Genomic DNA, 14,678 nt, shown 5'->3' on the forward strand with positions numbered 1-14,678 from the left:
GTTCCAGATCCCCAATATAAGGATTTTATACTATCGTACTGATTACAAGAACCAAAATGATGTCATTTCATTCGATTCTAATGATTTATAAAAAAGTGACAAAAATGGAATTTTCGAATGCAGAGATAATTAAACTTCAGCAATGGCTGATCACAATGACAAAAGATAATTATCAAGAAGTATTCGAAAAGATCATGAACACATCTTTCATTAACTCTGAAGAAGGCCAACACATTATTTTACACAATTTACTGCTTTCCTACAAATACCGTAGGAGATTCCCAATCCCTGCTGTTAGGATTATCGGACTCCTGTACGAAGAAGCTAAAAATAACGAGAAAATGAAAAATATTCCTAAAATTTTTATTTTCTTGCTTTCAAAAGAAATCCTTCAACGATATCCTTTCCAAAAGTCATTCATTTCATCCTACTTATTCCTTCGTGAAGTTGTAGAGCAAAATATTATTTCTTTGGATGTTTTACTTCACATGCTTGAAAAGCTGTTTTTCACAACATACAAAAAATCAAGAAACTGGTACAGTGGCGAAAGTATGAACACATTGTTCATTATTTGCTTCCTTTCTATATTTGGACATTTATTGAAAGATCGACTCCCACAAGAATACGAAAAGCTTGAAAACAAGATCGCAAACGATCCGCTGTGTACTAACTCTACTACTGGCGAGAGCCAATTCTACAGGGAATTCCTTATTATTCGACAACAAGAATTTAGTTTTTTCAAGATGGACCCATTCCAAAACGGTTCTATTATTATGGCTCTCCATCGTGATAACCTTCAATGCCTTCAAGAGATTGCCGAATCAGGCAAATTTGATCCAAACTTCCGAATTAACCCTACAATTCTTGAATCAGTTGATGAACTGAACACACATCCTCCACTTATTTCTATTGCCGCATTTTATGGCTGCGTAAAATGCTTCAAATTCATGGTAATGAACGGTGCCGATCTAAAACTCAAATCAGACAACGGCTGGGATGTTCTTACATATGCCATTGCAGGTGGCAATATCGAAATCATACGTAGCATCGTTCCAAACAACCAACCACCGAAACATCTGATATCAGTCGCGATTCAGTACCATCACTTTGAGATTTTCCATTGGTTCTACACTCTTTACTTCAACAACATCAGCCAGGAAGACTTCAAAGTCGAAGCTACACCAATGTTATGCGCGGCGGCCCTATCAGACAACGTTTGTGTCCTCGACTACCTTCTTTCTCATGGAGCCATTCCAGGTGTTGTTGATTCGATGGGATGGACACCACTTATGTATGCCGCTGAAGCAGGAAACGCGGAAGTTGTTTCCATCCTCCAGAAAAGCGGTGATGTTCTGATCAACAACAAAGATGACAAAGGATGGACCGCTCTTCATCGTGGTGCAATTAATGGTCACACACGTGTTCTGCGACTTCTTCTTTCTGATCCATCCATTGATGTCAATGCCACTAACAACTCATCACGTACAGCATTGATCCGGGCAGCTCGTGACGGACATTTCGAAGCTTTAGAACTTCTCTTGAGTTTTCCAGGCATCGAGAAGAACATCGTCGACAAGAAGAATCGCAGTGCTCTTCATTACGCAGTTCTTCTCCACCACAAACAGTGCGTTGAGTGTCTTCTGAACGACAAAGATGTCAATCCACAACTTCCTGATGATTCTAGTTTCACACCTCTTCACATCGCTGCATCTAATGATTTCTCAGACTTAATCCGTCTTTTCGCCGATCGAGATGACGTTGACTTGAACTGCGTCGACTCAATCCAGTGGACACCTCTCCATGTTGCCGCTAAATGCGGCTCAACTAGTTTCGTCGAAGAGTTGCTTCAACACGAAAATGTCGATGTCAACCGTCAGAACTTGATGAAGCGAACTCCTATTTTCAACGCTATTGAAAACGAAAAAATCGAAGTTGTCAAAGTTCTCCTTTCTCGTGAAGACCTCGATTTGAGTGTTGTTGACAGCGAAGGACACACAGCTAAAGATGTCGCACTCCAGACAAAGAACGAAGATATCATTAATCTTCTTTTAAATAAATGAGTTTTTTTATTTTTTTTGTTTGTAAAAAAATTATTTTTAATAATAAAAAACGATAATAATAAATCCTTGAAAAATTAACGCACTTGTCTAAAGGAAAATGATAAATGATGTTACGTATTGGAAGCATATTTATCCTGCTTTACAGAAATATGTTGAAAAGTGAGTAAAGTTATGAATAAACTGATCCTAGTGAATGATATTGTATTACACAGAAATTGAATGCGACATTTGAAATTGTTTGCAATAGCGAGAGAATAGATTATTGAATGACAAAAATGCATCTTGAGTGTCTTTACTTATACTTGTAATGACAAATGTTCTTAAGGGTGCACTTACGCGTATCTGACTTTAATTCAAATTTCTGACAAATGGCGTGAAGTGTCATTGAAAATTAACCTTAAACATCTGAATCGAAGGACATGTAATACAGGTGTAAGTGCACTCTTAAGAAAAATTTTCCACTTCAAGATAGCAATGATATAATAGAATTGAATAAGAAATCGTTAAATTTATTATCCAACATCTCCCCAAGATACAATGTCCAATCATTTGTAAACGAAGAATATTACAAAATATCATCGAAATAACAATAATTCTTTTTGCTATAGTTTTATTCTTTCTGTCATAGCAAATTTCTATTATAATATTGAACTCTTTATTGAAATATCAGTTTGTTAATACTTAGATGCCTTACAAAGAAAACCTATTTCGAAATTAAGAGCCATGTTCCCGATATTATTGCATTACTATATCAGTACTAATTATTTAAATTCACTGTAACAAATACGAACTCTTTGAAAATTAAATTGAGAAATCAAGCCGCATCATCTTTTGAATATAAAGTTTTTCATATTTCAATTGATATTAAACAATTGATGAATGCTTTCGTTAATAATGGTCTTTAATTACAATTTTTTGATTATATAAATTCATAAATCATGAATATTAACGCCTTCGTCTAAAGGAAAATTGATGATATAAATCAAAAGCAGATCTCATAGGCTTTTTATCTATAATAGGAAACTCTGTTTCACACAGATATGATGAAAAGTGAGAAAGATTATGAATAGAATATATATTTTGAACATTATTTGTTATAACTGATTGATATGTTTTATCTATTATTCTGTCACAGAAAGAATCTTGAACTGTAATTGAACCAGAATAATCTTGATAAAATTCTACTCCTGGTCCTGTGTTTCCAAGAAATGAACAGTTTTCAATAAGAACAGTTGATCCAAATGCACAGAATGTTCCATAATCAGATTTTTTGTGTTCATTATTCAAAACATTACAAAAATTAAAATTATAGTTACCCCAATTTAATTCAAAAATATTATAATTTGATGTTGTGTTACAAAATGATGAATATGTTACGTTACTTAGACTTGTTGGTTGATTTAGAAGTATTCCTGAGTCATAGTCTGCTTCACAGAAACTTGTGTTGATTGATTTAACTTCAATATTTCCATATTTAAGGCTCCGGTCCTGCATGATTACTGCATATAGTTAGGACGAGTGTCTAATAAGGAGTAAAAATATACCAATAGATTGCACATATACCAATATTTTGTAAAAATTAAATATTATCTATTTTTAAAATTTTCGAATTTGACTATATTATCGTTTTAAACATGATATATACTAACTTTACTATTTGATATATGATAAATAATGATATTTTAAAAATTGAAAATTTGGATTTTTAAATTTGCAAAGTATATAGTATAGTAAATTCATAAATGAGTATAATGTGCCCAATTATAACAATTTTCAATCATTTGATAATTCTATGACTATGGATTTTTGTACTTCTAATTAAAATAATGTCACTTTTTAATATATTGAGTTTAAGGTTTAAATTTAATTTAAAAAATCGATTTGTTTATACATATTGGAAAGGAATTTTTTGATAATATCTTTTGTATATTAATACATTATGACTTATACTATGTCACCATAATATAAGTTCAAATTTTTATCATGCACATCAATATAAAATTGTAATTCAAAAAACACCTACTTCTATCGTCAAAAATACTCTCAATTTGAAAAAATACATCAAAAATATCAAATTTGCAAACCTAATTCTTCGAAATACCGAAGAAGGTAGAATATACAAATAGTGTCGACAGAAACTATATAATTTTCTTTACAAATTGTCGAAGGGGAACTGAGAGTTTTTTCTTATACGTTGAATTATAAATCAAATTATTGAATGGATTTTTGGAAAATTGAATACTCAATTATCGAAAAACCGTTTTGACAAAAAGTGATTAATACAATATTGTTGCCTATATTAAGTAATTATCATATATGATTTTTATTATCATATCAATTAATCGTGCATGAAGTTATTCTCGACGCAAAAATCGTTTTTTATAGGGGTCTTGCAAATCTAATTATTCTTTCATATATTTTTTAGAAGCAAACTCACTATATCAAAATAAACTTTAGTTGCATTCTAACAATTTGTCGAAGGGGAACTGAGAGTTTTTTCTTTATTATCAAGATATGACAAAAATGTTAATATACAATTTTTTAATATTCGACATATATAGCGATAATGTAATATTATATGATTTTATTATATTATGATAGCATATATAAACCTTATCATATTATTAAAACTTTCACAAATCAAAAATATCTAGATTCTGTCAAAAAGTGATTTGTCAGATTTTTTCAAAAAAACAAATTACTCATCTAGAAGAGATTGTAAATCAAGTTTACTAATAACAATATAATGTATCACTAATATGCTATAAAATGTCGTGGGCTTTTTTGATTATAAATAGTTTTACCGGTCAAAGTTGAAATTTGTCAAAATACCGAATTCTCAGATAAGATGAACTATAATAGTAATACTCAGTTTAAATATACTATACTATAGTGTATTACATAATGATATTATGTACTAAAATAAAAGTATCAAAAACTCATATTGGTGGAGATATTAAAACTTTTAAAATTGAGAGGGTGGGACCGGAGCCTTAAACAATTGATGAATGCTTTCGTTAATAATGGTCTTTAATTACAATTTTTTGATTATATAAATTCATAAATCATGAATATTAACGCCTTCGTCTAAAGGAAAATTGATGATATAAATCAAAAGCAGATCTCATAGGCTTTTTATCTATAATAGGAAACTCTGTTTCACACAGATATGATGAAAAGTGAGAAAGATTATGAATAGAATATATATTTTGAACATTATTTGTTTTAACTGATCCTGTTGTTTTACCTATTCTGTCACAGAAAGAATCTTGAACTGTAATTGAACCAGAACGATCTTGATAAAATTCTACTCCTGGTCCTGTGTTTCCAAGAAATGAACAGTTTTCAATAAGAACAGTTGATTCAACTGCCCAGAATGTTCCACAATTAGAATATATGAGTTTATTATTCAAAACATTACAAAAATTAAAATTATACTCAATCCATATTAATTGTAAAATTCTATAATTTGATGTTGTGTTACAAAATGATGAATATGTTACATTACTTAGACTTGTTGGGTTTTCTAGACGAATTCCTGATCCCCAGTATGCTTTACAGAAACTTGTGTTGATTGATTTAACTCCAATATTTCCATAACAAAGATAATTTGTATAATATTTTTCTAAATTTCCGCATTCATAAAAAGAACTTTCATAAAGATAATTTTTATTATTTGAATTTCTAATTATGTAAACATATGAATGATGTCCCCAGGAGTTTGTTTTTGATTTGTAGCCACATGTTCGGTATTGGACAATGGAACTTTTACAGTTAAAGTAGATAGATCCACCATTTGTATTACTGCTGCAGTTAGTAAATGAACAATCTGAGTTAAGAAATTTATTGCTTGTATTCGTAAAATAAATGGCACTATTGGTCGTAATATCAATGAATATACAGTTATATAAGAAGCACTCATTATTCGTTGATGTTGCTTGAACGTTTGTACCTTGAATTGGTTTTAAATTAGTTGATGTATTGTAAAATAGTTCCCAAACATTATTAGGTAATTGATCAAAGTGTAAATTATTTATAGTTGATGTGTGTTTTGATACTGTTATCTGAAAATCGTGATTGAATTTCATTGTTTTCATCAAAAAAATGAATCGGCATTATTTGACATTTCAATGATGTAAATGTCAAATAATGCCGATTCATTTGAATCTTATATTCAAGTTATGAAATTGCGATTCTTTTAGCTGTCATCAGCATTTTAACAGCTAGTGCATGGAAACAATGATGTAAATCATTCTAATCTTATATAAAAACATCGATTTTGCTGATTAAATTTTTGGATTTCGTAATAAAATGATCAATATTGTAAATAATTAAAGCTATTGTACTTACACATGATTTGTATATTATAAAATGTATGAAATATCGACTTAATTCGCTTGAAAATTTGAAATAGGGAGAATCTTTATATAAAACGCCTAATATCTAACAATTATTACATTAAATGAATACTTAAATTTGAGTAATCGATGATTTATATGAATTCTCTGGTCTGAATAAAGAATATCGAAAATTAGTTTGATTTTGGGGTTGTTTTGATAGTATTGTCAAATGTAATGATGTAAAAACATGAATTTATTAGTAAATACATGCTCGTGTTTGAGTAAAAATAGATATTTGTTGTTGTGAAATAAGTATTTGATTTCTTGTAAATCTTGAATGAAAACAATAAGTTCGTATCAATGGGAAAATCGAATATGTAGCTATTTAATTTGTATCAAAAGAATTTTTTAATGAGAATTTAAATTTCGAAGAAATTTGTTATGTATCGTTGAGTTTTGTAATTAAAACTGATATGTTAATGATGTGATTTGCTTTTTTAAAACATTTATTAGTCTTGATGAAATAATTTTTCTTTTGTTAAACATTTCTTCTGAGTTTGCTAATAAAGACGGAGTCCTTTGTGAATGTGACATAGGCGCCCGAGAACCGTATGCACAAAAACTCTTATTGGGTGTCTTGTCTTTAGATATTCTTTCAAAAATATGCCAAATTTGATTGATGATTTCTAAAAAAGTAATCTAATCATCTGATGCCATTAATTGTATTTAGAAAAAAAATTCGTTCTTTTAATTTTTTAAGAGTATCACAGCAGATGATTAACTTTCCTTGATTTACGATACAACTAATTCACCAAATGCAGAAGTGCAATCGAATACAAACAATCGAATCTCCTAATTGATGAATCAAATAGTCCATTTTTCATTGAATTATTTAATCAAATCGTCTCTAATCATAGCAATCCTCCAAAATCAATCAGTAGTACACATGTTATCTTTGATCAATTCTTACGTTATAAAGAGAAGAGCACATTTATATGATCTCAAGTATATTTTTGATTTTTTTTTACAAATCTTGTCAATAAGACATTTGAAGTTGTTACCGATACAGTTACATAATTTTGAGATACAAATTCACCGCGCAATATTATTTTATTAAACTAAAACAGAGATAATTTTCTAAAAATTTAAATCATACATTGATCAGTACCTTGTAGAAGATACACATATTGATTTCAAATTCGTATGCATTGAAATGTTCGACGACATTTACACTGTTCGTTTTGAACCTATAATTATTCCATTTATAGTTGAAATGACAAAAATTTACCACATCAAGATAAGCGATGATACAATCGAATTGATCTCACATTTCAGCATGATACAAATATCAATAATATGTAAACTAAGAAAACATTATTGATATACTTAAGGGTGCACCCGTATGTACGTTTATTTGAGAGGAGGAGGATTACCCTCTCAATTTTGAGGGATTCGTTAGTTTATTTTCTCGATGAATATGCAATAAAATTTGATTTTTACCTTATCAATATACTTCATATAATATACACATGTTCATGTAAAAACTTTTTTCCAAAATCCTCAGGAATTAAGGGATTTTTGAATTTTAAGAATTTTTTTCGAATTTTTTCGAAAAAAAATATTTTCAGAACAGCCTTAACGGCTAAGATTTAGGAACAATGTTAAGTATCAAAAAGAAAGGAGGTCTGATATAGACAACATATATCGTTGAAGGTTGAAAAAATCTCTAATATTTGAGCCCAAAATTTCAAATTTTAATTTTTTGAAAAAAGAGGCCACCCGTATGTACGTTTATTTGAGAGGAGGAGGATTATATTTTTGAAAGGGTGAAACATTATGAATATGTTAATTATATAATAATATGTATTATTATAAAAAAGAAAAAATAAAGCACGTTAAAATTTTTCTTTCTTGATTTTTTACAAAATCTACTTAGAATTATGCAAAATATGACTAAATAATTATAAATTTCAAGTTAAATTTTAATTTTGATAAATAATTTAAATTTCAAAATATCAAGTTCAGTTCGACTATGTATGTAGTAATTCCTCAATAAAGTGCCAAAACCCTATTAAAATATATGAACATTTTCAACATTTTAATGTTTTTATTTAAAAATTTGTTGGAATATGAGCTTCAAACAATTATTATGTAAATAAAAATAATTAAATATATGTATTTATTCGTATTACAACCGTAGTAAGTCGATTCTTCCTTTCTTCTACTGAGTTTTGAATTTGATTTCGAATTGTAAAGAGATTCAAAGGGAAAATACTAGCGGATAAAAACTACCTCCATGAAAGGGTCATAATGGAGTCAAGTTGTATTTTTTGATATTTTTTTGCTTTTCGAGCCTAAATAGGTAGCCAAGATAATGCCTAAAAATAAGGTTCTAAATTCTGAAGTTTACATGATCCTCTCGTGTGCACCCTTAATATATGACTAGTCTTATATCCAACATCTCTACATTAATTTCGAGAATTAGTATCTACAAAAATCATTTATATCCTATTTGGGATTTGATGTTTAATTTTTTGACAAATACGAATTGTATGGAATATGCCGAAACAATGAATTGTTTAGTAGCAGTAATAGAATGCAATATTGAATTAGATGAAATTGATCAAAACAATATGCTTTTTTAAAACATTAGTATCTGATAAATCAAATAAATTGAATTTGTTACAGAATTCTTTAATTGTAAGAAGATGTTGACAATTAAAGTGTTATGTTGAGAGCAATTAATGGTCACACACGTGTTCTGCGACTTCTTCTTTCTGATCCATCCATTGATGTCAATGCCACTAACAACTCATCACGTACAGCATTGATCCGGGCAGCTCGTGACGGACATTTCGAAGCTTTAGAACTTCTCTTGAGTTTTCCAGGCATCGAGAAGAACATCGTCGACAAGAAGAATCGCAGTGCTCTTCATTACGCAGTTCTTCTCCACCACAAACAGTGCGTTGAGTGTCTTCTGAACGACAAAGATGTCAATCCACAACTTCCTGATGATTCTAGTTTCACACCTCTTCACATCGCTGCATCTAATGATTTCTCAGACTTAATCCGTCTTTTCGCCGATCGAGATGACGTTGACTTGAACTGCGTCGACTCAATCCAGTGGACACCTCTCCATGTTGCCGCTAAATGCGGCTCAACTAGTTTCGTCGAAGAGTTGCTTCAACACGAAAATGTCGATGTCAACCGTCAGAACTTGATGAAGCGAACTCCTATTTTCAACGCTATTGAAAACGAAAAAATCGAAGTTGTCAAAGTTCTCCTTTCTCGTGAAGACCTCGATTTGAGTGTTGTTGACAGCGAAGGACACACAGCTAAAGATGTCGCACTCCAGACAAAGAACGAAGATATCATTAATCTTCTTTTAAATAAATGGTTTTTTTTTATTATTTTTATTTTTTAATAAAAAATGATAATAATAAATTCTTGAAAAATTAACGCACTCGTCTCATGGAAAATGATAATTGATGAATCGCATTGGAAGCAGATTTCTCAGGTCCTTTACATTTAGTAATAAATCCTGCTTCACAGAGATGTGTTGAAAAGTGAGTGAGATTTTGAATAAAACATGTATTTTGAATATTATTCCAATAAACTGTTCCGAACGAATTATATGGCCTGTCACAGAAAGAATCTTTAACTGTTATTGAACCAGAATATTGATGATAAAATTCTTTTCCGGGTCCTGTATTTCCAAGAAAAGAACAGTTTTCAATAAGATTAGTTGATTCACGCGCAGAGAAAGTTCCTATATAAGTTTTTGCGTGCTCATTATTCAAAACATTACAAAATTTAAAATTCATATTAAAATTAATATCACAAAATTCTGTCATTAAAGCGCCTTCTTTTGATATTGTCTTATAAAATGATGAGTATGTTACGTTGCATTGATTTGCCGCTTCTGTAAGATATATTCCTGGTTGAGAAATTGCTTCACAGAAACTTGTGTTGATTGATTTAACTTCAATATTTCCTTTATCAAGAAAATTGAGGATGTTTTATTGTCGTCTGGAAAAAGTGACAAAATTATTATTGTCGTCTAAAAAGGTGACAAATTATTATTGTCGTCTGGAAAAGTGACAAAATTATCATTGTCGTCTAAAAAATAGATTTTTCAAGCATGTTTCGGTACCTAAATAAAGGAAGAACATCAATTCCATCTATGTATATAGTATGCAAACACGCATGATATATGGAGTAGCTCTTTATCTGGCTAAAAATCCTATTATTTGAAAATTCGCATTGTCGTCTAAAACCGCCAGACGACAATAATAATACCCCAAGAAAATTTGTATAAGATTTTTTTTAAATTTCCGCATTCATTAAAAGAACTTTCATAAAGATAATTTTTATTATTTGAATTATAAACTAATTGAACATATGAATGATGTCCCCAATCAGAGTTTGTTTTTGATTTGTAGCCACATGTTCGGTATTGGACAATCGAACTATCACAGTTAAAGTATATAGATCCACCTTCTGTATTACTACTGCAATTATTAAATGAACAATCAGAGTTAAGAAACTTTTTCTCCCAAGAATTAAAATAAATGGCACTCTTAGTTGTAATATCAATGAACAAACATTTATATAAGAACATTCATCATTTGTTGATGTCGCTTCCACGTTTGTACCTTGAATTGGTTCTGAATTAGGTGGAGTATTGTAAAAGAGTTCCCAAACATTATTAGGTGATTGATCAAAGTGTAAATTATTCATAGTTGATATGTGTTTTTGGACTATATTTTGAAAATTGCTATTTAATTTCATTGTTTTCAACAATAATATCATAAAACACCACATTGTAAAAAAGTGTCAATTAATTTGATTAGAGTTTATGAAAATAAAAATTCTTTTTTCAATTCAAAATTTTTGGAATCGAATTATGTAAAATTCGATTCCAAAAATTTTGAAGATCAAAAGAATCAGTTCTTTTTCACTTTTTCAATTTGTGAAGTATTCAAAATAAAAATGAAAAATTTTATTGAAAAAGTGCGTAAAGAATGACGATCCTTTTTACACTTTTGAATTTTCAATTCAAAAATGTAAAAAAGGTGGTAAGTTTTTCACGCTGACTTTTTCAAAAATTGAGGGAAAAAGTCACACGAAAAATCGTAATTTTCAATTACAATTCAAAGATGCTTTTTTAATGTTACATATTTTTATGGATCAGGAAATCTAACGGGCTCCCGTTCAATTTTTGAAAGGTTTGTTTGATTTTGATATGTGAACGATATATACCGAGTGGACTCGGAGAATGATCGTCACTTTTCCATGAACCTCACATTATCCCTCGATAAAATTCGAAAATGGGCAGTGTATAGACATATTATATACATCTCACCCTTCAATTCCAGAGGAAATAGAAGCCAACAAAGCACTGATTATGTATCAGTGTCTGGTAGGCTCCTCCACTTTTCTTTTCTGCACGTAATTTTCTTAATTTTGAATTTCTAATAAAATGACAATAACATTTAGAGGTATTAACAATTGAATTTGACGATTAATAAGAAAGATTTATCAAAAAACAATGAAAGTTTCATATACAAAAGCATATTTGTTCATTGAGAATAAATGAATAAAAAGTGACAAAGATGGATGATTTATATGCGTTTTTAAATAATTTGGCGATAGAGAATGGAATCAAGTTTATCTTTATTGAAAAAATAGATAAATTTGGGAAAAAGCAGAAGCTTATTCCATGCGTTCTTGCATTGGCTGAAAGTTCATTATATATCGCCTCAAAAAATGTGTTTAATAAATGTAAAATAACACACATGTATTCCCTTCTCGATCTTAAGCTTGTTGGATATATCCAAATTTCTATTGCTAACTTAGATTTCGGAGATCAACAATTAAAATTTACATCAAGTAATACTAAGAACTTAGTTACTCAAATAGTTTCTCAAGCTCATAGACTTCTAACCGAAGAAGAGTTTTCAGCTATATCTCTTCCAAACGAATTTCCAAATTTACCAGATTCAACACCTCAATCATTTCTATGGCGTCTGCAGCTACAGCTCAGCCAATTAAAGGAACCTCTTGACATTTCAAGTATTGGAAATATACAAACAGACGTTTTTTACCAAAATGATTCTTTTAAATTCAACAACTTACCAATGGAAGAAGAAATCTTTCCTATCTTCTTTAATTCACTTTGTTTGAACTCAGGATTCAAGCATTTAGTATTTAATCCCATTACAAAATTCGATATTTTTGAAATTTTATCTAAATATTTTAATTTTTCCAGCAAGATCGAAAAACTTACATTCAAGCATGGGCCGACCCAATTCTTCCCTAATTTCATCGAAAGATTCACTCAAATACAAAATTCGAACTTATGTTCCTTATCTTTCGTAAAAGCAGAGATATCGGACGTAGAATTGATCGTATTATTTTCAGTTGTTATGAAAAACAAAATTACAAGTTTGACATTTGCGAAATCAATTTCAAATAAACAGCTTCTCAACATAACTTCTCATGAATGCTTCTTCAATTTACGATCATTGACATTACAAGGAATACAAGACCTCGATATTGAGGCTTTTGCTCCATTTTCTTTAGATATTCACTCATTAAGTATCATTGATTGCGGAGAAACAACAATTGGAGGTGTTATAAACGCAATTACGAAGTATCCATCTCATAATATACACTATTTATGCGTACATTCCAAATCTTGTGGCCAAATAATTTCGAAATTACCACAAAAACTTTTACACGTCGTTGCAGACGATATAGAATGGGGAAGCAACGAATTTGCAAGGTTTATGACACTTTGCGCGTCACATCCCAACAGAATTACCGTTTCAGTTGCAAATACCAAAATTATTAACAACGAAATTGAGAAAAGCATCACTAGTTTCACTCAAGAAGCAACCGCATCCAATATTTCAGCACTTGTATGGGATGGAAACATGACAAATTCCAATTTAATTGTATTTCTTAAAAAATGTCAATTAAAATACGTCAGTATGTGCGGATGTCCCAGTAAAATACCCATAGGAGACCTTTGCATGCTGTTAGACAACAATAATTCCATAGAAACTCTCAAAGTTGAAGGTACAAAAGAAAATTCTTTGGATGATATCACTCCTATATGCGATATGTTGCCATTATTACCATCCCTTAAGGAGTTTGATATCGCGTACCAGAAGATTTCGAACGCAGAAATTAAATATATGGGAGAAAAACTGTCACAATGTAAAATGATCGAAAAAATTGCTTTCCAAGGGACAAACGCTACATCATTATCACCTTTTAATGAATGCGCAGCAACTCTTGTACAGAATGGTCGTCATGTTTCGATTGTTTGGCCTTATGAAGATATAATGAGACTCACGAATGAAGGAAAGATGACTCCTGAAGAGGAAACTGAGTTATTAACAAGATACCAGTATACTGCTCGTACCGATGATAGCAATAATCCCTTTGATAAGCCATTTTCTGTTTTTTGTGGCCGATTTTCCATTGAATTTCCCCGAGTTTTGACTCAAAAGAAATTAGAGGGAGATAACCATACAGAAGCATACGAAGTAATTGAAGAAACAGTAACTGAGACACAGAGCCACTACGGAAGTGTCCATCCGATTCAAATTGCTTCAAGAAGAGCTAAAAAAGAAAATCAATCAAATCTTCGAAGCAAAAGTAAACAAAAGAACCAAATGGAAGTCAAGAATTGGAATTTCAATGATGATAGTGGCGAAGATGAAGAGAATCCTGTTAAAAGTTCAAATCTTCATTCGATGAAACAGTGGAACTTCGATGATCCAACGGAAGAGAACGAAGAAGAGGAAGAGGAAGAAGAACAGAAGCCAACGATTAAGTCTAGAAAGGTCACCGAGTCTCCAAAAGAACAAGAAACTGTGAATTCAAGAAGATCTGTAAGAAAGAATAAGAAACTCGGAGAAATGGATTGGGAATTTAATTCAATTGCTAATGCAGCTGCAAAGAAACAAGAAATCCAACCTTTGCCGGTGAAATCTGAAAAATCAAAATCTAAAAATTTAGAAAATGATGAAGAAAAAGTGTCAAAGAGGGCAAAAAAGCAAATTCCTGCAGAACCAGAAGAAAAACCAAAGAAGAAAAAGAAAGTTGTCGAAGAAAATCTTGAAATTCAAGAAGAAAAAACTAAAAAGAAAGGAAAGAAGGTTAAAACAGAAGAAATCGAAGAAGTTAAGCCTACAAAGAAAGGAAGGAAATCTGTTCAGGAAGATTTAGAAGAAGAAAAGCCGAAAAAGAAGAAATCAAAGCAAAT

General features: G+C 30.5%; 2 protein-coding genes across 2 annotated transcripts, besides 3 other annotated features; both read left to right on the forward strand.

Moving 5' to 3' along the window:
* Positions 1–89: 89 nt before the first annotated feature.
* TVAGG3_0828310 (protein ubiquitination) lies at positions 90–2,072 on the forward strand (the record flags this gene model as incomplete). Its single annotated transcript, XM_001307116.1, has 1 exon — positions 105–2,060. One exon carries the CDS (start codon positions 105–107, stop codon positions 2,058–2,060), a length of 1,956 nt encoding a protein of 651 aa, XP_001307117.1.
* Positions 2,073–2,380: 308 nt separating this feature from the next.
* Positions 2,381–2,507: a mobile genetic element.
* Positions 2,508–3,538: 1,031 nt separating this feature from the next.
* Positions 3,539–5,053: a mobile genetic element.
* Positions 5,054–7,790: 2,737 nt separating this feature from the next.
* Positions 7,791–8,831: a mobile genetic element.
* Positions 8,832–9,128: 297 nt separating this feature from the next.
* On the forward strand, positions 9,129–9,824 carry TVAGG3_0828350 (2-5A-dependent ribonuclease family; the record flags this gene model as incomplete). The annotated part of the gene is made up of 1 exon (XM_001307115.2): positions 9,129–9,824. The coding sequence occupies one exon, from the start codon at positions 9,129–9,131 to the stop codon at positions 9,822–9,824; it is 696 nt and encodes a 231-aa protein (XP_001307116.2).
* Between the last annotated feature and the right edge of the window lie 4,854 nt (positions 9,825–14,678).

Source organism: Trichomonas vaginalis, chromosome VI, assembly GCF_026262505.1.
Source record: "Trichomonas vaginalis G3 chromosome VI, whole genome shotgun sequence".
NCBI lineage: Eukaryota > Parabasalia > Trichomonadida > Trichomonadidae > Trichomonas > Trichomonas vaginalis.